Source organism: Psammomys obesus, unplaced genomic scaffold (assembly GCF_907164565.1).
Source record: "Psammomys obesus unplaced genomic scaffold, mPsaObe1.curated_primary_1811, whole genome shotgun sequence".
Lineage (NCBI taxonomy): Eukaryota > Metazoa > Chordata > Mammalia > Rodentia > Muridae > Psammomys > Psammomys obesus.
In genome coordinates this window covers 2,243,413-2,266,619 of record NW_026591643.1, presented here as the reverse complement: position 1 = coordinate 2,266,619, position 23,207 = coordinate 2,243,413, and the positions used below count along the sequence as shown (strand labels likewise).

At 45.6% G+C, this 23,207-nt stretch overlaps 1 protein-coding gene across 2 annotated transcripts in view; it reads right to left on the bottom strand.

Moving 5' to 3' along the window:
- Nucleotides 1–22,956, bottom strand: part of Pde6b (phosphodiesterase 6B) — a 38,771-nt gene extending 15,815 nt beyond the window's left edge. For both annotated transcript variants that reach the window (XM_055611597.1, XM_055611596.1), the window contains exons 1-3: nt 21,687–22,956; nt 8,290–8,442; nt 7,790–7,879 (exon numbers count right to left, since the gene is read on the bottom strand). In XM_055611597.1, the coding sequence (XP_055467572.1) occupies nt 7,790–7,879; nt 8,290–8,442; nt 21,687–22,154 (711 nt within the window). In that variant the 5' untranslated portion in view covers nt 22,155–22,956. The remainder of the gene's footprint in view (nt 1–7,789; nt 7,880–8,289; nt 8,443–21,686) is intronic.
- Nucleotides 22,957–23,207: the final 251 nt, after the last annotated feature.

The following is a 23,207-nucleotide window of genomic DNA, read 5'->3' as shown; positions in this document are numbered from 1 at the left end:
TAACTACTTATAATTCCAGATCAGGAAATCTAACACTTCTGGCCTGTTCAGGCAAATGTACATTGAACACATTACAACTTGCATATAATACAAAATAGTATAAATCTATTTTAAAAAGACATCATCAGAAAGAAAAACTGTTTATCCACATGGCTCATTAACATAGATACAAAAATTTTTCCTTTTCTTTTTGAGACAGGGCCTCTCTACATAACCCTGCCTGTCCTGGAGCACACTCTGTAGACCAGGCTGGCCTTGAAATTATAAAAATCCACTGCCTCTGCCTCCCAGGTGCTGTGGTTAAGGTGTGCAGCATCATGCATAGATAAAAAAAATTCTTAACAGAACATTGGCAAAACTCCCATGCATGCTAGTGTGCACCTGTACTTCCAGCAGGTGGGAGGTAGGAGCTGCATAGCAAGTCACTGTCTCAGAAAAAAAAAATATATTGGCTGGGTGCGGTGGCACTCAGGGAGGCAGCGGCAGACTGATCTTTGCGAGTTTGAGGCCAGCCTGGTCTACAAACTGAGTCCAGGACAGCCAAGGCTACACAGAGACACCCTGTCTCAAAGAAATAAAAACGAAAAAATATTGACACACCAGTCTAATGATGTAATAATAATGTGTCATTAATTTTTTATCCCAGTTATCATTACATTGCTTACCAAATAATCACACCCATGACCAATATTAGGAAGCGCAGCTCAGCATTCCAGATTCAGTTCATTTAAACTAGGCATGGTGGTACGCATCACAGCCTGTCAGCAGACTACTGTAAGAGGATCTCGGAGGCTAGCAGTTGAAGACCTAGCTGCACAACACAGTAAGACCACAGCGCAGCGTAAACACACGGCAGCCAAAATCCCAAATCAACTAACATAGCCTAAGAACTAGCAAACTAAAGGGAAATCCACACGATTTTATCAATTGATGCAGAAGAATTATTTAGCAACATTTAATATTCAAGATACACTTTAGCAACAAGAAATACAGTAAATTTCCTCAATTAGATTAGCAAAAAAAAATCCTATGAAACCCCAACCAATGACATCATTCTTCAGCCTCTAGAAGTTCGTACTATTCATTGTACCATGGAACCATTTTTGTTTGTTTGTTTGTTTTGTTTTGTTTTTGAGACAGGGTTTCCGTGTCTAGCTCTGGCTGTCCTGGAACTCACTCCATAGACCAGGCTGGCCTTGAACTTTCAGAGATCTGCCTGCCTCTGCCTTCTGAGTGCTGGGATTAAAGTTGTGCGTTATCGCATCAGGCTGTGAAATCATTCTTAATTAAAAGAAACTGGTTGTCTTTCTCTAAGACCTGGAGTGAGGAAGGAATGTTCACTTGAAATCTATTCTTCACTCATCTAATACATCCCAACTTGAAATCTTAGTTTTTGCAATAAGACCAGAAAAAGAAAACTCAATGTATATATTGTGTTTATATATATGTATATATATTTGTGTGTATGTATATATATATATACATATATATGTGTGTGTGTGTGTACATATATATATGGAATACATATGAAAGGAAGAAATAAAGCTATCTTTGTTTGCAGGTGAAATGAGTATCTATATGAAAACACCAGAAAATAAATAAGAAAAACCTGAAATTAGTAAGTGATTTTTAGCAAGGCTGCAGACAATAGGCTTAACATTGCTTTCCTTTGTACCAGCAATGAGCAACTGGAAGACGAAGCCATTACAGTACCACCTGCATTATCATTTCAAAATGAAATATTTAGGTATGAATAGTAAAATATGTATAAAATCTACATGCAGAAACTTCAGTTTTGTGCATATGTGTGCATATCTGTGGAGGTAAATATTGGAAGCCAGCTGGTCAGTCGCTAGGGGATTCACCTGTCTCCACTTTCCCAGAACTGGGCTTACAAATGCAAATTACCATGCTTGGCTGTTCACCTGGGTCCTGGGAACAGACTCAAGTTTTCATTTGTGTGCAGCAAGCACTTTACAAACTGAGCTGTCTCCCCAACCCCTAGAAACTTCACAGGTCTGATTAGAGAAATAAAATATCAAAACTAATGTAGAGATATTAAGTACTTGTGGATTTTAATTTTCAGAGACAGCCTCATGTAGTACAGGCTGGTCTTGAACTTGCCTTATAGCCAAGGATAATCCTTAACTCCTGATCCTTCTGCCTCCACCTCCCAAGTGCTAGCATTGCAAACATGCCACAATACCAGGTTTTATGTGTTTCTGGGACCTGAATCTGGTTTTTAGGCATGGCAGGAAAGCAGTCTTACCAACTACGTTTATCCCTAGCCCAGAAGACGACTATTTATAAGATGATTTTTTTCAATGTGGTATATTGATTCAGAAAAATCCAAATTATACCAGCAAGTTATTTTATGAATCTTGAAATCTTGACTATAAAATCTATGTGGGAAGACAGAATATCCAGAATAGCCAACACAAAAAAATAGTGGGAGACTAACTTTCTTAACCTCAAGATTTTCTCTAGAATACAGTCACTGATGGGAAAATTCCCAGAGAACCTAAATAATAGAGCTGCACAAATGTATTCAACGAACCTCTGAGAAAGAAGCAAGGCAGTTCATGGAAAACTGCTGTTTTTCCACAAAATTAAGAGCTGGACATCACATGCAGAAGTGAACCTAGACCCCGACTTTACAATGTTCATCAAACTAATTAGTCTAAGCCCAGAATCAAAGACACAAACTCCTAGAGGGTGACTTAAAGACGACCTGGGTAATGGTGGGTTTGAGTATGATGTTTTAGGTTTAACAGTCTATAAAGAAGACTGGATAAACTGGGGTTATTAAAATGTCAAACTTTGGGCTGTGGAGAAATGGCTCAGATTTTAGGAGTCCTGAGTTCAATTCCCAGCAACCACATGGTGGCTCACAGCCATCTGTAATGAGATCTGGTGCCCTCTTCAGGCCTGCAGGCACACATGCAGGCAGAACACTGTATCCATAATGCAGGAAACCTTACTGAAGAAGAGGAAGATAGAAAAGACCTGAAAGGGACAGGAACTGCACAAGGAGACCAACAGAGCCAAAAAAAACCTGGCCCAGGGGGTCCTGCAGAGACCAATACTTCAACCAAGGACCATGCATGAAGAGGACCTAGACCTCAGTTTCTAAGTGGGTTCCCTAGTAAGGAGAACAAGGGCTGTCTCTGACATGAACTCAGTGGCTGGCTCTTTGATCACCTCTTACTCTGGCCACAGAGGAAGATGATGCAGCCAGCCCTGATAAAACTAGAGTCAGATAGAAGGGGAGGAAGTCCTCCCCTATCTGTGGACTAGGGAAGGGGCATAGCTGAAGAAGAGAGAGGGTGGGTGGGACAGGGAGGAGATGGGGGGAGGGGAGCTATGGCCAGGATACAAAGCAAGTAAATTGAAATAAATAGATAGATAGATAAATAAATAAATAAATAAATAAATAAATAAATAAGAGAGAAAAATAAAATAAAATGGCAAACTTCTGGTTTGCTATATGTATTATTAAAAGAAGGAAAAGGCAAGCCATTCATGAATGCATGTGCCTACAGAAGGTAGAAGCATTGGATTATAGAGGTGAAATTATAGGCATTTGTGAGTTTAATTGTAGGCAGTTGCAGACTGAACTCAGGTCATTTGAAAGATCAGTACTCAGTTTTAACTATTGAGGCATCTCTCTAGTCACATATGTATATGTATGTGATGTATATATAGATATACATATTCTTAAAACTGAACAAGAAAGAATGAAGACCAAGAACATTTAACTGTACCATGTACCGTAGAGGCAGGGATCCAGTGTGGATTCATTTTTAGGACAGAAAGGCAAAGGAGGTTGCATAATCTCTGTTCTCTGCTTTTTTCATGGGAGTGAAGATTAGCATCCCTGATAAAAATTCTCACATTTAGCAAGTGGGTAGTAGATGAGAGGAGTCATGAGTCTCTCTGTTGAGGATACATAGCAAAAAGGATCTCTGTGGCAATGGACCAGAGCCAGGAATATCAATCAGAAATTAAGTCTAATTTTGTACAGGTACTATATTATATGTGGTAAACCTATTGTGAATGCACGTATGGGTTAGCAAACATAATCTTCCTCTGTCAGGTGAGAGGGGATTGGAGCAACAAAGAATATAACTGAGTACTCAGATCTTAGCTTATAACAGAGCTTTGTCATATATGGATCAGAGCTTCTTAGAGAAATGATGGGTTCCAAGACTGGGGCAGGAAGCATGATGGAAACATGTTAAAAGTCCCAAGAGCCAGCCGAAGGGCTAAAATAGTTTGTAGAATGTAGTGAAAAGAATAATACTGGATTGCAACATAAAGCATAAAATAAGCATCCATGAATCTAGACATAAATACATTATTAAGTAAATACAAATTTTATAGATGCTCTGCTCTGAAAGAGAGTATACTTCACATTCCGAAACATGGTATGAGCAATGACTTCCTTCAGAAAGCAGAGGACAGAAGGCCAGGTGACTTTATGATGGAGAAAGTGACAGAGCTGTGGTGGGACGGACACGTCCTTGGTTTTCTGGTAGGCCCTATGATGGTAGCACTCCACTGTGTTGTAATGGAAAGGCTTTTAGCCTCTAAAGGGCTTTTAGCACATGCCATGACATGTGCTCAACCCCACAGATAATAAACACAAAGCAACAACGACAGGAAACAGTAAAATGGAAAATTTTACTGAATGATTTGAATGAAATGTCCAGGATAAGCAAAAGGACAGTGACAGAAAATTGCCAGTGTTATCTGGAGCTGTGGGTGGTGAGGATGAAGGATGCCTGCAGCAGGGTGGACTCCGATGGAGCAACCGCTGCTGTGAATTAGGGTTACATAATTTTGAGCGGACACAAATAACCACATTCATGAGGGATACAGGCTGGTTCTGAGGTTTCCAGGGCCACTTAGCTTTGATTTAGTCTCTCAGGAGAGCGGAGGAAGGACAGAGAGAGGAGTGGCTTTAACTAAAGAGCTATGTGTGTACGAAAGGACTTCTGGGTAGCAGATAGGGACGGCATCTGCTTCTATCAAAAGAATAACCGTGAGCCGGGTGTGGTGGTGCACGCCTGTAATCCCAACACTCAGGGAGGCCGAGGCAGGCAGATCTCTGTGAGTTGAGGCCGGCCTGGTCTACAAAGCAAGTCCAGGACATTCAAGGCTACACAGGAAAACCTTCTCTCAAGAAACAAAACAAAACAGACGAGAATAGCTGTGAATGTTGCAAGAAGGGGGAGTACGGCACCCCTGGTGCGGTGGTTTCAACAAGGACGGCCCTTGAAGGCTCATCTGTTTGAATAGTCACCCGGGAGCGGCGCTACCTGAGGAGGCTTGGGAGGCTGTTCTTGTTAGAGGAGTGTGTCACTGGGAGTTGGGCTGCCCAGGGGTTCGGATATGGAACTCTCAGCTACTTCTCCAGCCTCCTATCTGCCTGCTGCCGCCAGCACGCTCACCGCCGTGATGAGAGCAGACCAAATCTCTGAAATGGTTAGCAAGCAGGAAAGCTGCCATGCTCACGGTGTCTCCTCACAGAGGCAGAGCACTGAGACCCTGGGATAGGGCATGGGCGGGAAGAAAGACCTCTTCTGAAGCTGGAGAGCAGATGTCTGTAGCTGTGTGAGAGCCGTGTGGGCGTGAGTGTGTACGATGCGTGTGTGCAGTTTGCATCTGAAATGCAAATGGTGAGGTGATGCGTGCTGTGGAACAGATAACAAATGTAGGACATGGTGTGTGCTTCTGTGTGGCGTGTGCTGTGCTGAACTGCGGGTGGCAAACCTCTAGGGTGTGTGCGTCTGTTTTGGGTGCTATGATATATGTGTGTGTGTGTGTGTGTATATATATATATATATATATATATATATATATATATGTATATAACATGTATGTATATATATATATATATCTCAAAGGAGATCCCTGATGCTCCTTTCTCTACTTTTTCTTATGACAGTGCAATGAAGATTGAGAGCTATAAATCTATAAATGATCACTTACCTCTGTGACCCCAACAAATCCATTGTTCCCTCCATTTCCTCTGCAATCAGCCTGTCATCACTTCTCCTTCTGAACTATCTCAGGACTCTGTTTCAGCCCATGTGACCCCCTTCTCTCTTCATGCCTCCAGTTCCGATCCCTCCAGCCATCCCACCTCATTCACTGGTCTCGCCACCCCACAGCCCTCTCTGATAACCTCAAGAGTCCTGCCTGTCCATCGAGCTGCTCCTGGCCTGCCTTAGCTCTCTTTTGTGATCTAGTTGAGGTTTACATTCCCCCTCTTGCAGGCCTTGCTTCTTCACCTCACTCTTCTCTCTCAGCCTCACTCTTCTTCCCTCCCCTCAGTGTCATGCCTGGGTACTTCATGTGAGGGTCAAGTTGTAACTGGACTTGGTTTTTGTCCTGTGCTCTCCAAGGCTACGTGGACCATAGATGTGGTTGGCCAATGGAGGCAGGCTCTGCCTTGGGCCTGAAGTATCTGTGCCAGAGATCTCTTGACAAGTGACCACTCCCACGTGGCTATGAACCACCACAGTGGTCTAGGCGGCCCCAACCATGGCCCTGCTTCTCCTCTCCGACATTTTCACATTTGTATAGTGGATAGCCAAAGCGCGACAGCATTCACAGGCAGAACAAAATGTCTGGAAAGCACAAAGTGACTCATCACCTAACATCTCCCAAGTCAGCTTGTGTATGGTTGGCTTTCCTAGCTTCAGGCTCAGAACGTCCTACTACCTGTTCAAGATAGCTCCCTTCCTCCACTTCACACTCTCTCCTCTCTCTTGGCCTCCCTCCCTCTCTGGCCCTGTTGCTTTGACACAAGGTCTTGCTATGTATCCCAGGCTAGTCTTAAACTTGTGACTAACCTGGGTGGTTGAATAAGAATGGCCCCCTTAGACTCATATATTTGAACGCCTGGTCACCAAGAAGTGACCTGGTGTGGCCACGTTGGAGTAGCGTGACCTTGTTGGAAGAAGTATGTCACTGGACATGGGCTCTGAGGTCTCAGAAGCCAAAGCCAGGCCCAGAGTGCCTCTTTCTTCCTGCTGCCTGAGGATCCAGATGTAGAACTCAACTTCTCCAGTACCATGACTGCCTGCCGGCCACCATACTTCCCACCATGATGAAAATGGACCAAACTTCCGAAACTGTAAGCAAGCCCTCAATTAAATGCTTTCCCTTCTAAGAGTTGCTGTGGTCATGGTGTCTCTTCACAGCAATATGCACTTTCACACCCAGCTTGTTCGCGGTTCCTCAAAGGCTCACGAGTTGCAACTCAGAACCGCTTTGCCTTGAGTCCAATTCTGAATTCTTGGACTGTAGCTTATGGCGCATTGATACGTGTTTCAAACCCACAGCACACTGGCCCTGTTGGACACTCAAGTTTCTATCACACACAAAGTAAACAGATGCCAGATTCTCTGTCAGGCCCAATCTCACAAGGAGATTCTGTGTTTAATTTACAATTCACTCTAGTTTACTCTAGTTCCTCCAAAGGTAGTCTCTGAGGAGTGGAGGCTGACTGTGGTTCTGCAGGAAGCTGTGACTGCTAGGCCAGGCTGTAGCAATGAGCAGAGGGCCTTTCCAGCTTCTGCCTCACAGCCAGCCTGCCTAGGTGAGCAAAGCATCCTGCCATACTCAGCTTTGGACAGGCAATGACATGGATAGGAATGTCTGGACCCGGTAGGCCAGAGCTGTGCTTTAATTGGACAGCACAGCATCTTGGCTATTCATGAAGACAAAACAACTTATGAGGGTGGAAGGCTGGGGAAGGGCCATCCAGGGCTTCAGGTACCTGGCCTCTGCGTGTCTCACAGTTGTGGAGGTAGCTTAGGTGATAGATCTTCAGGTTTAATGTAGCAAAATTCAGGTACTTCGTGAAAACCTGAAAGGAAATTAGAATAGCATGAGTCAGAAATCCAGATGTTCAAGGGCACATGTATAGAAGACAGACATACCCCAAAGGCCCTGAGAAAGGGCCACGTACATGCAGACATACTGGTAAGCTATACTTAACACTCATGGGTGTGGACCTGCACACACAAGCTCAGTCATGGGCAAGGACATGGCTCACACACAAACAGACATAACTTATATACACCAAGGTGAACAGCTGGAGCCTAGCTCACACATACAGATAAACAGAGACACGGAGATTTGAAGAAGAACATGGTTCACATAACCGCATGAAGAGGGAGAGACAGGGACATGCAGATAGGCACGCTGGGAAGTAGTACAGACACAGACACGCAGGGCAAACGAGGGAAGACACGAGCGTCTCGCGTGGGCACTCACATCTTCATCTTCACTTGTGAAGCACGGACCGTCCAGCTTATTCACCGCCATGATCACAGCCACGACATCTTTGCCATTCATGATGGGTGTGGCCAGGATATTCTTTGTCACGTGGTCGGTGAGCTCATCGGCAAAGGAGCTGAAGTGGGGACACTGCAGGGAGGAGAGGCTGTTGCCGTGGGCTGCAGGCTGGCGTTCCCGGGCTTTTCCGAGGGCTCAGCTTAGGAGGCCATGTTTAGACCAGCACTGTGCTGCTAGGAAGCCCTACCCCTGAACTCAGGACACTGTCTCTGGGCAAAAAGAGTTCGGCCCGTTCCTAGGGTTCTGCTTAGCTCACCTAACCTCTGATGCCTAAAAGTCTCCCAAGTTCTCCAGAGAGTCCCTGCAAGGCCCTTGAGCACCTGTGTACTTTTGGGAGAAGTTGGCCTCCTAGATGCTGAAGTCTGTGCCACTGCCTGTCTTCAGTCCTTCTAGCCCAGGTGACGGCCTCCAGCCCTCTCCACACCTGCTGTCTACTCCTCCTGGAAAGATAACTCTGAATGAAGGATGGACTCTGTCGTGATTGGCGGCTTGTCATGGGGCTCCATCACCAAGAAAAGTGTGGCTGGGGAGCTGGGGCTTTCCTGGACCTTGGGATCTTTCTGCCTGCACTAGACCTCTGCTCCACAGACCACTGTCCACCATGACGCTCTGTGACCTGTTGACTGTTTTTATCTAGAGTATTTTTCATCTTTTGACAATCTCACAGATGTCTACAGAGTATCTTGATTGTACTCAGCTCCAATCTTCCTCCCATTTCCTCTAGCCCTCTAACACCGCCTTTCCCACCTTTATTTCCTCTACTTATTTAAAAAAAAGTTTACAACTCGCCAAGACCAGACAGCGCTGCCCGCAGCACATGGTTGTAGAGCATGAACCTGGCCGACTTACCAGGGGCCCTGAAAGTAAAGAAATACCTTCACTAATAAAAAAATAAAAATAAATGGACCCTAAAAAAGAAAGTGAGTCAAATGTCGAGACTTGATGAGCTTTGCCTATCTCTGAGCTCATGGAGGGCTGACTCAGGGAGGCTCCCTACATCTACTACCCCAATATACAAAAGGAATCCTGCCTCTGGAGTTAGCTCCACCCCTGAAAGGAACAGGTCATTTGAGCTGGGCTCAGGATACTAAGACAGACACGACTGCCTCACTCTCTGCTTTCTGGTTAGTCCTTTATTTACATGAGGCCAAGATACCCTGGCGTGGTGACTGAGGCGAATGGCTTTGGCTTTAGCCTCTCTTTAGGGTCTGTCTCAGAAAGCTGGAGCAGCGTGCGTCCCTCCCATTCCTGCTCTGTGGATGATGGGCTGCCATCGGCCCCTGTGACACGCGTCGCCCCACCGCTGACTGGTAACAGAGGTGTTCTTACACGTACTTGCAGCCTTTGTGCTTCGTCACAATTCCCCAAAGCTCAGCCCTCTGATTAGCTTGAGAAGTTCTCTGCTGGCATTCTACCTCCTTGGTAGCAGGCTGGCCAGGCCACAGTTTTAGCCACAGCAGGTTAGGAGGAGCTGGTATAGATTGGGCTATAGTGGGTATATAGATACTCCGGTGAAGCATGGGCAGCCGGCGTCAACCTCCCCTTCCCACTTTCTTGATTCTTGGACAAGCAGCTGCCTCCTAGCCGCCACGTGGCACCACGCTAGAGGTAAATCAGCATATGAATGAGAACACAAAAGGAAGATGAAGCAGCAGATCCTGACAGGTGTGACATTACCGGGACGGACACTAACATCTTGTCATAAAAGATCACCAACCTTTTCCGACTAAACTGTAGGTACAAGGCGTTGGTCATGTGGAAATGAACTGTTGTATCCTCCCAAGACAGAGATTTGCCTAGGTATCCTTTTCACTGAGCGGATCGTGGTCGCTCCCATGGTTTGTCACCGTGGCCATCGTATTCCTGGTGCTTTGGACATGCCTATCTCCTGACTAACCGTAAGTGCTAGAGGCTAATCCTGAGCTGCAGGTTGCTTCTGGTATAATGCTTTAAGCACTATACCAAGTCATACCAAAGTATTTCTGCACGGAGCAAGAAATTACCTCCAGATGATATGCACAGATCTTTACACTTGACCCTCCATACACTAGACCTCCATACAGTTCACATAGAGTCACACATTTGATCCTCAGGAGGGCCAGACAGGTCAACACATCTGACTCTCAGACCGGTAGTTCCCTACCTGGAGGTCATGAACCCTTAGGGGGGTTGAACGACCCTTTCACAGGGGTTACACATTAGAAATCCTGCATATCAGATATTTACATGACAATTTATAACAGTAGCAAAATTACAGTTATGAAGGAGCAACAAAATAACTTCATGATAGGGGTCACAACAGGAGAAACTGTGCTAAAGGGTCGCAGCACCAGGAAGGTCGGGAGTTGCTGCTTTATGATGAGGTTCGTGATCCTCACATGAGGCCACTACCGACACGACTTTCAGAGAATGTGCAAGGCACACAGGCCGTAATTTGTCTCCTTTTGCTTTCCTTACTAGCTTTATTTCTACCACATTTCTCTCCACGTTTGAGACCTTACTTTATCACCCAGTTTAATCTATATATCTTCTATGTTTCATTTTGTAAGTAAAACCATAGAACATCCTGGGACCTCCTCGCCTCTTTCTCTTGGCCTTGCCTCCACCCGGAAACCTCACCTATTCATTGCTCTTTCTCTATATTTCCTTCCCCTGCTGGGAATTGAGTCTGTTCACTGCTATGGTTTTAGAATGCTCTCAGAGCCCTTTCATTGGCCATGTCCTCCACTCCGTGGTCTCTGCCACCTTGACGGGGCCCCCAGCCTCCTCACAGGTGCCTACTGTTGGTCTCAGCTGTGAGTCACCATCTTCACACACTCTGCTCCAGCTCCACCTGTCACTGTGATATCAAATACCCTCCACACTCAGGACGCTGCTCTGGGGTATTCAACCCACACACTATGCCCACAGAATCTTGGGTTTTATAATTTTAATTTTAATTTTTTTTTTTTGTATGTGTGTGTGATAGAGTTTCTCTGTGTTGCTTTGGCTGTCCTGGACTTTCTTTGTAGACCAGGCTGGTCTTGAACTCATGAATCTTGGTGTCTTTATGGTACCTCATGATCCTTATAAGACAAGACTCTTAGGAAAAAGGTAAAGAAGCGTTAGAGTACAGGCCAGAGGTCAGATACGAACTGGGCTTAGCTGTCATGCAGGTCTTGCTATATCTGTGTCTCTCTGAAAAGCTGGTTTTGAGTGAGATTGTTCTGGGGATATCAATTTCAAGTCTGGCTAGTGTTTCCCCCTTTAAACTTCCCTCTGTGAATCTACAGGTGAAACAAGAACACAGAGCTCTCTGAGACAAATCTCATTCTAGCCTTCAGAATATCACTCCTTCATAGCCAAATTTCTACCTTTCCTTGATTCCCATCACCCTGCCATTCATGCATGTGGTTCAGTAAGTCAAGGATACCATGGCTTACCAATGCCCCCAGCAGCCCCTCAGCCTCAGCCTGGCCCTACACCCCCTGTGACGCTAGCCCCCACGTTTCCCCCGTAGACTATGTCCTTCAGCCTCCGACTTCACCTTCAGATGCCTCACACGCCTTTCTATGTGTGTGATGCAAATGTGCATTCCACATTGAAGATTGGCAGGAAGCTTCCCAACTCCATCCTGTGGCTACAGGAGCTGCTGGGGACTTCTGCCTACCCTTCTTGTCCATTCCACTGTCTACCCAGGGCTTGTTTTCTGCTCAGACTATTTGGTAGCCTAAAAAATGGGCAAAGGAGGGAAGGAGCGCAGGCTCCTGGAGACTCTGAGTTGAACTCTTCACTGTCAAGTGATAAATGCATGTGTATCACAAATGCAGTGGCTTCTGGGTCACCTCTCACCCAGTAAGACTTCTCCAAGATCCACTTCTCCATGTCCAGTCTAGACTCTTCCTACTCTACCGACCCACTCATCTGCATTCCTCCTTTACCCCAAACATCCGTGGGTTTCCTGAAGCCACAGCCCAGACAGCCTAGATTCCTTTGATAGTCGGGAGAAATCAGCTTTGTTTATTGGAGAACCTGCTGTCCCGTTAAAGGCCGTCTGCACTCCTCCAGACTGTTTCAGATGAAGTCCTCTAAAGGGCACATGGAACATGGTGAAAACAGTCAAGCCTAGCTGGGTATGGTGCCACACACCTGTAATCCCAGCACTCAGGGAGGCAGAGGCAGGTGGATCTCTGTCAGTTAGAGGCCAGCCTGGTCTACAAAGCAAGTCCAGGGCAGCCAGGGCTACACAGAGAAACCCTGTCTTGAAAACCAAAAAAAGAAAAGAAAAGAAAAAGAGAGAGAGCTCCCAGCCCTTTTCCTGGTGACCTAAGGTACACTTTGCTCATTATGATGCTGTATTCTCCACCCCAGAGCTGTTTCCATCCACCCTGAGTCTTTATATGAGGCATGATTTTGAGCTACATCTGTTGAGGGATGCACTGGATCTTCAGGCAATATGACCACATCAATCACACAGCTCCTCATTCCAGAGACGGTGCTTCAGGAGTAACTCCCGGTGCTCCCTGTTGTAAGCCTCTCTGCGCTGGCTGTGCTGGGGACGGAATGCAAGGCTCTTTGCCTGTCAGGCGATTGGCTCCATCACTGCCCCACAATGCCAGCCCCTGCCTTTACTCTTTCACTTTTTGGACACAGCCTCATCACGCCCAGCTACACTTCAACCTCACCATGTCTTGCACTGAGGACTGAGTCCTGGTCCAACCCCATAGCTGAACAAGGCTACCACAGGGAAGGGACCAGGAATAGTGTCCTGGGTCAAGCCTTCTGTGACATTTATGGGAATGAAAAGTAGAGGGGATGAGACTGTGCATACAGAGCCAGGGCCTCTCGTCTCTTCGGTAAGGCCAGGGGCAGAAATCTCTCCAGATCCCAAGCTTTGATCTGACTTCTGCTCCGAGGCTTTAGCTGCGCTGTGGCTTAGCTCTGCCATTCCTCGAGCCTTCCGGAGCCTTCCGCCCTGTTGTTCTACTGTGAAAGTAAGTCGTTGCTTCTCCCTGGCCAGCCCGGTACCAGCATAGCCCGCAGCACCCACCTGCTCAGTCTCATCCGCTCACTCATCTACCTATGTGTCCATTCGTTCACGCTCACATACTCATCCCCTCACTTGCCCATGCATTCACTCATCCATCTTCCCGCTCACCAGCGCATTCCCCCCTCACCCATCTACCTACACTCATTTACTGTCCCAGCCTACCAAACAAAACTAGGTGTTTGCCATTGGCTGCGGGTGGGGAAGTAACCTGACACTCGCTATGTAAACAGACTAGCCTTTAACTCAGAAGTCTGTGTACCCTGCCCCTGTGTACCCTGGGACTGAGGTGTGTGCCACCATGCCCAGCCTCAAACAGCAATTCTTTAATAGTTCCAGTTCACTGGCCCTGCTTTCGGGGTTGTCAGTTCTGAGTGAGGACTCCTCACAGAACCTGTGCTCTATTTTTCTCTTCATCTTAAAGCTTAATCTTAACTTTATCCAATCAGGACCAAAAATGTAGTCAACTCACTAGCAGGATTTACAAACAATGTGATCAAGGGCACAATGTTATGTTCTCTTCAGCAACACCCCCAACTCCCAATTAAAGAAAGACTTTGGATTTTATTTCTCTCTGTGATTATGTAATGTGTGTGTGTTGTGAACCTGAGATTTTTTTTTTCTACCTTGGACTTATAAGAGCTGGATTTTAAATTGGCTTAGAGATAAATGGATGCTTATAAGTTGAGTACACCTAAGCTTGCTAAAAATATGTTAATCCGGAAGCTTTTTCATTCACATGATTTGAATAAATCTTTGATAAATAAACTGATTTATAATTTGTTGGTGAAACAAAAATGAAGTCTTCAGAGTGGCCAGCTTATGCTTTCATCTGGGTTTGCTGCTTTGTGTAGGTTTGACACAAAAGCAAGCCTAAAACTAGTAAAGGCATCTGTTTGCATAGTTCTTTGATAAATGAGTCTAATAAAGTATGCGTACGGGGTATACAGTTAAATATTTTAGTTCATAGGTCAGCTCTTCAGTTCAGTAGAAATTAAAATGAGTAAGAGTAAAAAAGTCTTGGTCATAGGTAATTTTATACGCAAAGGATACCAGAGAAAAAGAGTATGGGAAAGAATTCTGTAGTAGGAGTAAGGACTAAAGTAGCCCATGGACTTCTGAAGAGCAGATATTACAAGTGAACTTCATTCGTCAATAGGTGGGGTGTCATTAAAACATCGATAAGTTTCCTTAAAATACAACATTGACATTCAAACATAAAACCAGAGTCTAACCCACAGGGTTAAAACAAAACAAAACACCGAATTTCTACAAGTATTGATCTGATTAATACAAACTTTCAAGAAGTTATTTTTAGTTCTGAATTGTTTTCCTTAAAGTTTCAACCATTTTCTACCTGCATCTTTCCCTGCCCTGAAGTTTCTCTTTAAGTTCTCCACACTAATGTGGAGACCAACTCTCAAATTTTTAGTCAGCTCTGGTGATCCCTCCCTCCCAATTTAGAATCTGCTGTTATCGCTGGATGCTAAAAATGTTTGTTTTAAAGGCCCAGAATGAAAGTTTTACTTTGGGGCTTTCCCTGAGATCTTTGAACCCTGAATAACCGGACAATTCCGTGTTCGGGGCACTGATGTTGGTTTGCTTCCTCTGCAGCATGCTGCACAAATGCGGTTTGTATGTGCTCCTCCAGATCTAACCGTCCCCGCACCTGTCCACCCAGCCTCTTCAAAGCTTTTTAGAATATCTTCAAGATGCAACCACTTTATGGATTCTTTTTCTCTTTTCATAACTTCTCTTGGAAACAGAAATCTTGTGTTTTATGAAGACAATTTGTTTGTATATATGTGTGTTGTGTCTTTTTTTTTGTTTTTTTATTATGTAGGAAAACAGCTTTTAAAAATATTTGTTGTTTTGAGACAGGGTCTCTCTCTCTACATAGACCTGGCTGTCCTGGAACTCACATTGTAGACTAGGCTGGCCTGGAACTCAGAGCTCTGCCTGCCTCTGCCTCTTAAGTGCTGGGATCAAAGGTGTGTGTCATCAGATTTTATGTCTTATTTGAAACGTTGTTAGCGCTCTGATATTTTTCTAGATTTAAGAATACTTTATTTCATTTCATTCTATTTTTCTTGATGCGCTCTTTTGTTGGACTTCCGAGCCACTGTCTGAGCCACTCCTAACCTTTCAGGGGCCTCCTCTAAAAGCAGCAGGGAACTGAACCCTGGACTCTCAGAGTCAGGGTCAGGAGCCTTGCGCTGTCCAAGCCTTCTAAAAAAAACTTTCTTGGCTCAGTCGTTAAGAGCACTGTTGGTTCATCCAAAGGACCCAGGTTCAACTCCCAGCACCCACATGGCAGCTCACAACTGTCTGTACCTCCATTTCCAGATGATCTGACACTCTCACACCAATGCACATAAAATAAAGTTAAATAAATTATATGTTAAAAGAAAAAGAAAACTTTTTTAAGCTCTCTACAGCTTATAGCAATTTGACAAAACATACTTTTATAAGCAACAGTGGAAGCATTTCCTTTTTTCCTTACTTGGGTCCTCCAAAATTTAGGAGGGATCTCTAGATATTTCTATTTTCTTCTGATCCTGTGATTGTCTTGCCCAGAATTAGTAAAATGTCTTCTCATATAAGTTATCTTTAAGCTGAATGACACATTTTAAATTGTGCATAGGATTCTGGCTTTGAGGCCCCTACCTGTACAACTAACAAGTTAAGAGTAGCAGACCTAGGGGTCAGGGAATTAGGAAATCCAGTTACATCTAGTTTCCGCCTCTGTTTGGCTTTCTTGCTTCAAGGTTCCTATGTCTGAGATTATTTATATGAGAATCACTTTTCTAATCGTATCTGCGTAAGTCAAATTTGATAAAAATAAAACTCACCTAACAAGTCTTTTTGGAAAAAAAAATTATCAGTGTAACTAAAAGAATTACATCTAATGAAAAATGAAGTGTTGTTATCATACCATAACTGTTCACTACCTTTTAATTCCTTTGTCTACCTATAGATTAGACTAGATTTGAAATTCTTTTTATTTTCCCTAATGTCTCAATACAGCTTTCAATTATTAAGGTCAATAATTTGCTCCTTTCTAAAGCTCTACGAGCTAGAGTTGGACTCTTTGATGTAAATTTCAAATACAGACTCTTTAGAATGATCTGACAGTACAGGCAGAGGCAAAAACGCAAAAGAGGATGAAAAACTACAGTCAGAATAAGACTGTATCACAAGAATCTGACCCTTTGGTTTTTCCTTGCTTGTGAGAAGGATGATGATGTAGTTAGTTACACACACAGACAACAGCCATTGGCTAATTTGACAGAATTAGCAAAAGTATGTGTCCCTGCATCTATATGCATTTCTTGTGTTTTCTTGGGTCACCAAAAAACCTTTTATCCGGCAAGTAACTTTGGAAACATTGCCAAGACAAGTTTTTGCTCAAAATTTCACAAGTGGCCCTTTTCTTTAATCATGGGATTAAAGTTAATTAAAGTTAATTAAAGTTAATCCCATGATTAACTTTTAAGTGGTAAAAGTGCTCTAGACCAACTATTGGTTGAATGAGGAGAAGTGTGTTATTGCCAAGACTATGTGCTGATTCTGGGTTTCTCCTCAGGAGACTTAAAACCCAGCTTCACAAACAATGGAGTGGCTAACTTACCACAGTAGGTCCCACAAACAGTGGACAGCTGACTTCTTTGATTTTACCTTTAAGCTTAGGTTTGCCTACTATGACTCCTAACAACATTCTGCTCTACTCAGATCTGTGCCTTGCTCAGCTACTATGAGAGAAGCTTCATCCTGTAGCAGATGGGAACAATACAGACTCACAGACTGTATGCAGAAAGGGAGACCTTGAAGCAGGTCTAAAGGGGTGTCTCCATCAAATCCCTCCCCTCGGGGCTCAGGAAACTGCAGAAGAGGAGGTGGGAGAGTGTAGGGCCAGAGAGGACACAAGGCCTTCTAGAAAACAACAGGACTGGCACACACATGAACTCACAGAGACTGTGTCAGTACGCAGTCTGCCTGTATGGGTTTGTTCCAGACGGGTGTGGTCCTGGAGCTAAAAGGAGACGTGAGCACATGCCTTCATTCCTAACCCAGAAGCTGTCTCCAATTGATAGCCACTTGCAAATGAAAAATTAGTTTTAGTTTTCTCCAAGGGAGTCTCACTGAGGAAACCAAGTGTCCTTAAGGGCAGCCCCTGAAGGGTTCATGCCCAGCAGTAGGTGGGAACACAAAATGACCTCAATAGCTTCTTTGGAGGCTGATCTTGGATTGCCTCCTCTGTTAAGTTAGGATTTTTTTCTAACCTTGTAGGGCCTTTGCATATCTATTATGGTTTCCAGTTTTGTGGATTCCTGTGTGTGTGCAAAAGTATGTGTCTCTGCATCTATATGCGTTTATTGTGTTTTTTTTTTTCCTTTGGCTCTTTTTCTTGTTTAGTTGTTTTTACCTATTCTATTTTATTTTACTATATTTTATTAAAAAATAATAAACCTTTCTCCATTAAAAAACACAGAAGCTGAGGTTGTCATATTATTGTTAACAATACTTTGAATTACTTAGTTTAAAATTGTCCCTGCTGCCTGTCAAGTGTGGACAGACGCTCAGCTCCCGACAAAATGGCAGTCGGGCAGTGCTTTGAGATAATAGCCAGCACCTGATGAGATGGAGCTTAGTGGCAAAATGCAGGGGACCAGTACTGAGAGCGTTAGCCTCTCATTTAACCTTTGGTTAAATATGCCTGAACCGGTCTTGACACTGATGTCCTGCTGTTAATGTCTTTTCCGCAACAGCCAACCAACTCACCTATGCGTAAAGCCAATCAGTACAGCCCTCTCAGAATCAAGGGTTACAATGTTAGCTGCATGTTGGTTGGTCAGCAATGATTTTGATGAATATTCTTGATCAAAGAGAAAAATATAAAAATTAACAGTTAAAGGATGAAATAATTCTTGTCATATCCAAGAAATAATTGGATCCAGAAGGTAATGAAGAGATGTGGGGAGGCACTAATGCTTGCTTCTCTAAAATAAGCACTTTTTACATTTTTTATTCAAGACAGAGTTTTTCTGCATAACCACCCTGGCTGTCCTGGAACTCACTGTGTAGACCAGGCTGGCCTCGAACTCACAGAGATCCACCTGCCTCTGCCTCCTGAGTGCTGAGATTAAAGGTGTTCACCACCACTGCCCAGCTGACAAATACTTTTTAAGGACTTTCCAAAGACCCCAGAGATATTTCTTCTGTCATGCTTTCCAGTGTATGTCTACAGCAAAGTTTACCTTTTCTTTTTTTTGAGACAGTGTAAGACTGTATAACCCTGGCTAGCCTGGAACCAGACTGCCTTCTAATTTACAGAGGTCTGCCCGCCTTTGCCTCCAAAGTTCTGGGATTAAAGGTGTGTACCACCTCCTACCCAAAGTTTATCTCTAATGGTCCCCAAGATCAAAACAATTCATCTAAGACACTGAACAGAATACCTGTCCAGCATGTGTGCCAGTGAGCTGCCAGTGAGCTTCTGCCTCTGATTCCTAAGACCAATGAGCTTTTTGTGGAAGTTTGTTTTGTTTATGATTTGTTTCTTTTTTGTCTTTGAAATCTACCCCTTGTCTACACTTCCTTGAATACATTAATAGTTTTCCAGGGCATATGGATTCTCATTGCAATGATTTGCTATTGTTAAATAAATATTAATCTCTCTCCACTTGTACTTTGGATTGAAATCAACTGTGCAGTCCTGGCCTCCTCCGTATTAACAGGCCTCTCCCAAACACAGTAAGGCAGGGCAGCTGGTCATGCTGTTTTGCTGAATTATGGCATGTTGAGGGAAACACAGAGAGACCAGCGTCTATCTCCTGGGCTTTCTGGGCTCTTGGATGTATGGTTTACTTTATTTGGTTCTGATCGGCTACCAGAAATACCGTGATGACCCTGAGACCTAATGAAACACCTATGTTTTGCCTCTGTTTCTAGTGGGGAGCTGTGACACTCACATTTTCAGTTATAGGGTCCTGGGACAGATGATCTCAACCCATGAAATTCGGTCCTCTGTCAGGGGTATGTTCCCCACATCCCAATTCTACCAAGTTCCCCATAGGTTGGATATGTGAACAGAGCCTCAAGCAGACTTTTCCCTCCACAGAGGCATGGCCTGGGACATGCTTCTGCTTAAGCGGGGACAATGAGATGAGGCTTCACAGATAGACATCACATCAGAAACATCTGCAGTCTGATAACCCCAGTGTCAAGAACATAGACACTCTTGGCTCAGGGGATCCAGCTTCCCACGCTTGCTAACACTTGCTCAGGCAGAGTTCACCTGTGTTCTGCCGGTGCTCTCAGTGTCCCTGTGCCAGTGAAGTACTTATACTCGTAGCACAGCTGTGACATACATGTGCTCATGATCCTTGGGTTCAATAGCTATCTTTTCTCAGGGTCCATTTGTGCTTAGTACTGCAGCTACACTGTGACGTAGACACCATTTCCCCAGCCAAAACTGGAGATAAGTGTGTGCACGTGTAGCGAGTGCCTCTGCGCAGCTAAAACTTTGCATCAGTCCCGTGTGTTGTTGTGTCTCCCACACTATAGAACAGCACTACAGCCCACAAAGGTCCACCATGTGTGTCACTGTTTGCCAGGAGGGCACCAAGGAGGTCGTGTGTGGTCTGCCTCAGTTTCTTTGCTGAAAACCGGTATATGAACCCAGAATCCCACCATTGGCAGTGCAGAGTGTCCTCAAGCCACTGGCAGAAATCTGGGTTTTGCTGACTTTCTTTGACTGTTATTCCTTTTCCTCCATTCTGGGGCCAGTACAAACCAGCAGTTACAGAACCATCATAGTCATAGTGTGGCGTCCCAAGGATGTATCTTTTAGGGTACGAAATGACTAGAAACACTGGAGAGGGGCCGTAGGACACGGGCAGGCCTGGGACTAGGATTTAGGACAGCCCTGCAGCTTGGACGGGGCAGTAGGAAGGAAAGAACCCATCTCAGGCTCAGGGCTATTGTAGGCCCTGCTTTGAGGATTGCCGGAAGGTGGGTGGGAGGGAGGCAGGAAAGGGTAGAGTGGGAAAGAAAGGAGGAAAGAAGAATAGAGGGAGGGAAGGATAAAAATTGAGGAAGGATGGGTGGGCCATGAGCATTAGAATGTTAATGTTATGTCCCAGCCTCCCCTAAATACCTAATTTCTTGTTTTGTTGCTAATGTATGCTCCATTTGGCTCATGGATGACCCATTTCTTTAAAAGGAAGCAAAGTGAAGACCAAGATAATCCCGCAGATTATTCTATTCAGGTCGCTGGGTGGGAGCTTGTTTATGACAGATAAGTATAAGAGGATTGTAACATCCTCCTGCCCAGCCTTCCCGCTTGGCCGGGGAAGGCGTGACTGCCTGGGGGGGGACCTGCCAGGAGGGGACCTTCTTGGCTCTGGGATTCCCCCACTGGATGTGACTGACCTATGCAGCAGGTACTGAGGCTGCCTGGAAGAGAAACAGAGCAGGCATGGGAAGGAAGACTGTCTCCAGCCCTTCTGTGGAACAATCTAATCCCTAGCATACATTTTGACCCCTCTCTGAGCCCTCCACAGCTGTCGTCACCCCGTATCTAGTGGCATCTCACTCAGCATGCCCATACCCGCAATGCCTTCCATCCATAGGAGCTCTGCACCAGTTTTCCTGCCACAGCCACCAGCTTCCATGGAAGTCTCTGTCAATAAGGTCATTCCCAACCTGCTCCCTGAATCTCTTTTCACTCCATTCCCACTCTCCCTCTCCTGGATCCCAGATTCCCTGCCTCTAGGACCAGTGTGGTTCCCTTTGTGAGTAAAACTGCTTCTGCCATGTCTGGGTGTGTGTGGCATCTGGCCTCTGTAGCAGCCCGGACCCCTTCAGAGCCCTATGCAGATGATAGTCACCCAGGGAAGCCTGGTCACCCCTGTTCACTGGTAGTAGCCCTCACAGCCCTTACCATGCAGAAAGGAGGCCTGACCCCAGATACAGAAACCTTGCCAAGGCCAGAGGCTGAATCTCGAAAGCCTCCGTGAGAACATCTCTTAAACAGTATTTCTGCGGCAATTAGGCAGCGGTGTGAACGTTCCACGTGGGGAGGAAAGGAGAGACCCTTTAGGCTTCCTTGAAGCTCCCTCCCTCCCCCCTTCTTTTAAGCTGAAAATGTGAAAGACTAGGTCCAGGTTGGGGAAGACGGGAAGCTGGGCCATGTGACCAGATGGGACAGGGAAGGGTGAGCTGCAAGAACCCTGGCCCTGACATCCCTGAGGGACAGCATACCCCTGCACCTTAGCTGGAGGACACTCACCTCCGCCACATCCTGCACGTTCACCATCTTCTTGGTCTGGGCCACATGGCCTACCACGCCAATGTCCAGTGGGAAGACGATCTCGGAGTCAGGGGGCACCAGGCAATCCTCCAGGAGGCTGTCCGGCTGCACGCTGAAGAGCCGTGTGTAAAGTTCCGCTGTGCCATTGCGTTGGCGGTACATGAAGAGGCTGCAGCGGTCTGCGTGCAGGATGGTGCAGAGGCGCCGCAGGACCTTGAAGACCACGCGTTCCATGTTGACGTTCTCTTGCATGTCCTGCACCAGTTCAAACAGCGCGGCACTCTCTTCCACCTGGCACAGCTCCCGCAGGCTGTCGCAGCCCACCAACGGGCCGTCGTCCCAGGCCCCTGCCACATTTTCAGGGCTTAGCTTCTTACCGAAATAATGCTGGGCAAAAGTGGGGTTCCCATCTAGGAAGCTGCGTACCTGGTCCTCACTGAGGCTCATGGTGTCCCTGCTGCTGTGCCCAGGGCTTTCCCCACTCCCAGGGACACATGGATTCTGCAAACACTGTTGTCAGCAAAGTCTTTCTTAGTGATGATTAGGGAGTCCCGGGGAGGCCGCTGACTCACACCGCAGAAGTGGCCTGTCCTCTCTCGCCTCAGAGGCCGGCAATCCTAGCTCCCCTGGAAAAACTGGATATTTAGAATCGGGGTTTGGGGTAAAGCTAGGGGGGGCTCCCTGACTATTGAAGGCATTACGGGCAGTTAAGGGAAGGCGTGTCACTTTTGGCGAAACAGGCCCCGAGACTGGTAATTACACAAACACAGACCCTGACTCTCTTTGCTTGGGGAGCTGCCGAAGCATTTGGGTTGGTCCGAGAAAAAGTCCCTGATCTACCCTGGGAAGGCGGTGGCCATAGGCCTTTCAGGGCTGTCGCTGACTTCTGAGGCAGGGAGTGCAAGGAAGAAAGGCAGACACGGAGGTGGAGGTGTTAGGCAGACTGCTCCTGAAGTCCTTGGTTACAAGTCTCCTTGATCTTTACCTGCTGTGGAGGACATAGCATGGAGTAAGATTCCTCTGCAGCCAGGTGCCTGTCAACAGCAGGAGGGGTCAAGCTCAACACCTGTGGGCTATAAACTTTCCCTTTGGGATGTCACCAGGCCCCTGGACCCACAGAGTTGTCTCTTGAAACGCTGTCTCTTTTCTGGACTAGCTCCTCCCTAGCCTTGGGGTCCATAAAGTTCATGTGACCCGTTGGAATTGCACAGTGTTGTGTAACCCAAATGGGTTGGAGAAGTGTTTTTGTTGTTGGGTTTTTTTTTTTTTTTTTTTTTTTTTTTTTTTTACTTCCTTGAATACAGAAACTTACTCCAGGGAGTCAAGGTTTCTCTGTGTAGTCTTGGCTCTCCTGGATGCACTGTGTGTTGCTAGATTCTTGTTCTGCATCAATCCGCAGCTGCCCTGTGAGCACTGCTTTACAGAGCTGCAAACCTGTGTTTCGGTGCATCCAGATGACAGTAGCTGCCCAGGCGCTGGCTTCTGTGGCAGTCACGATTT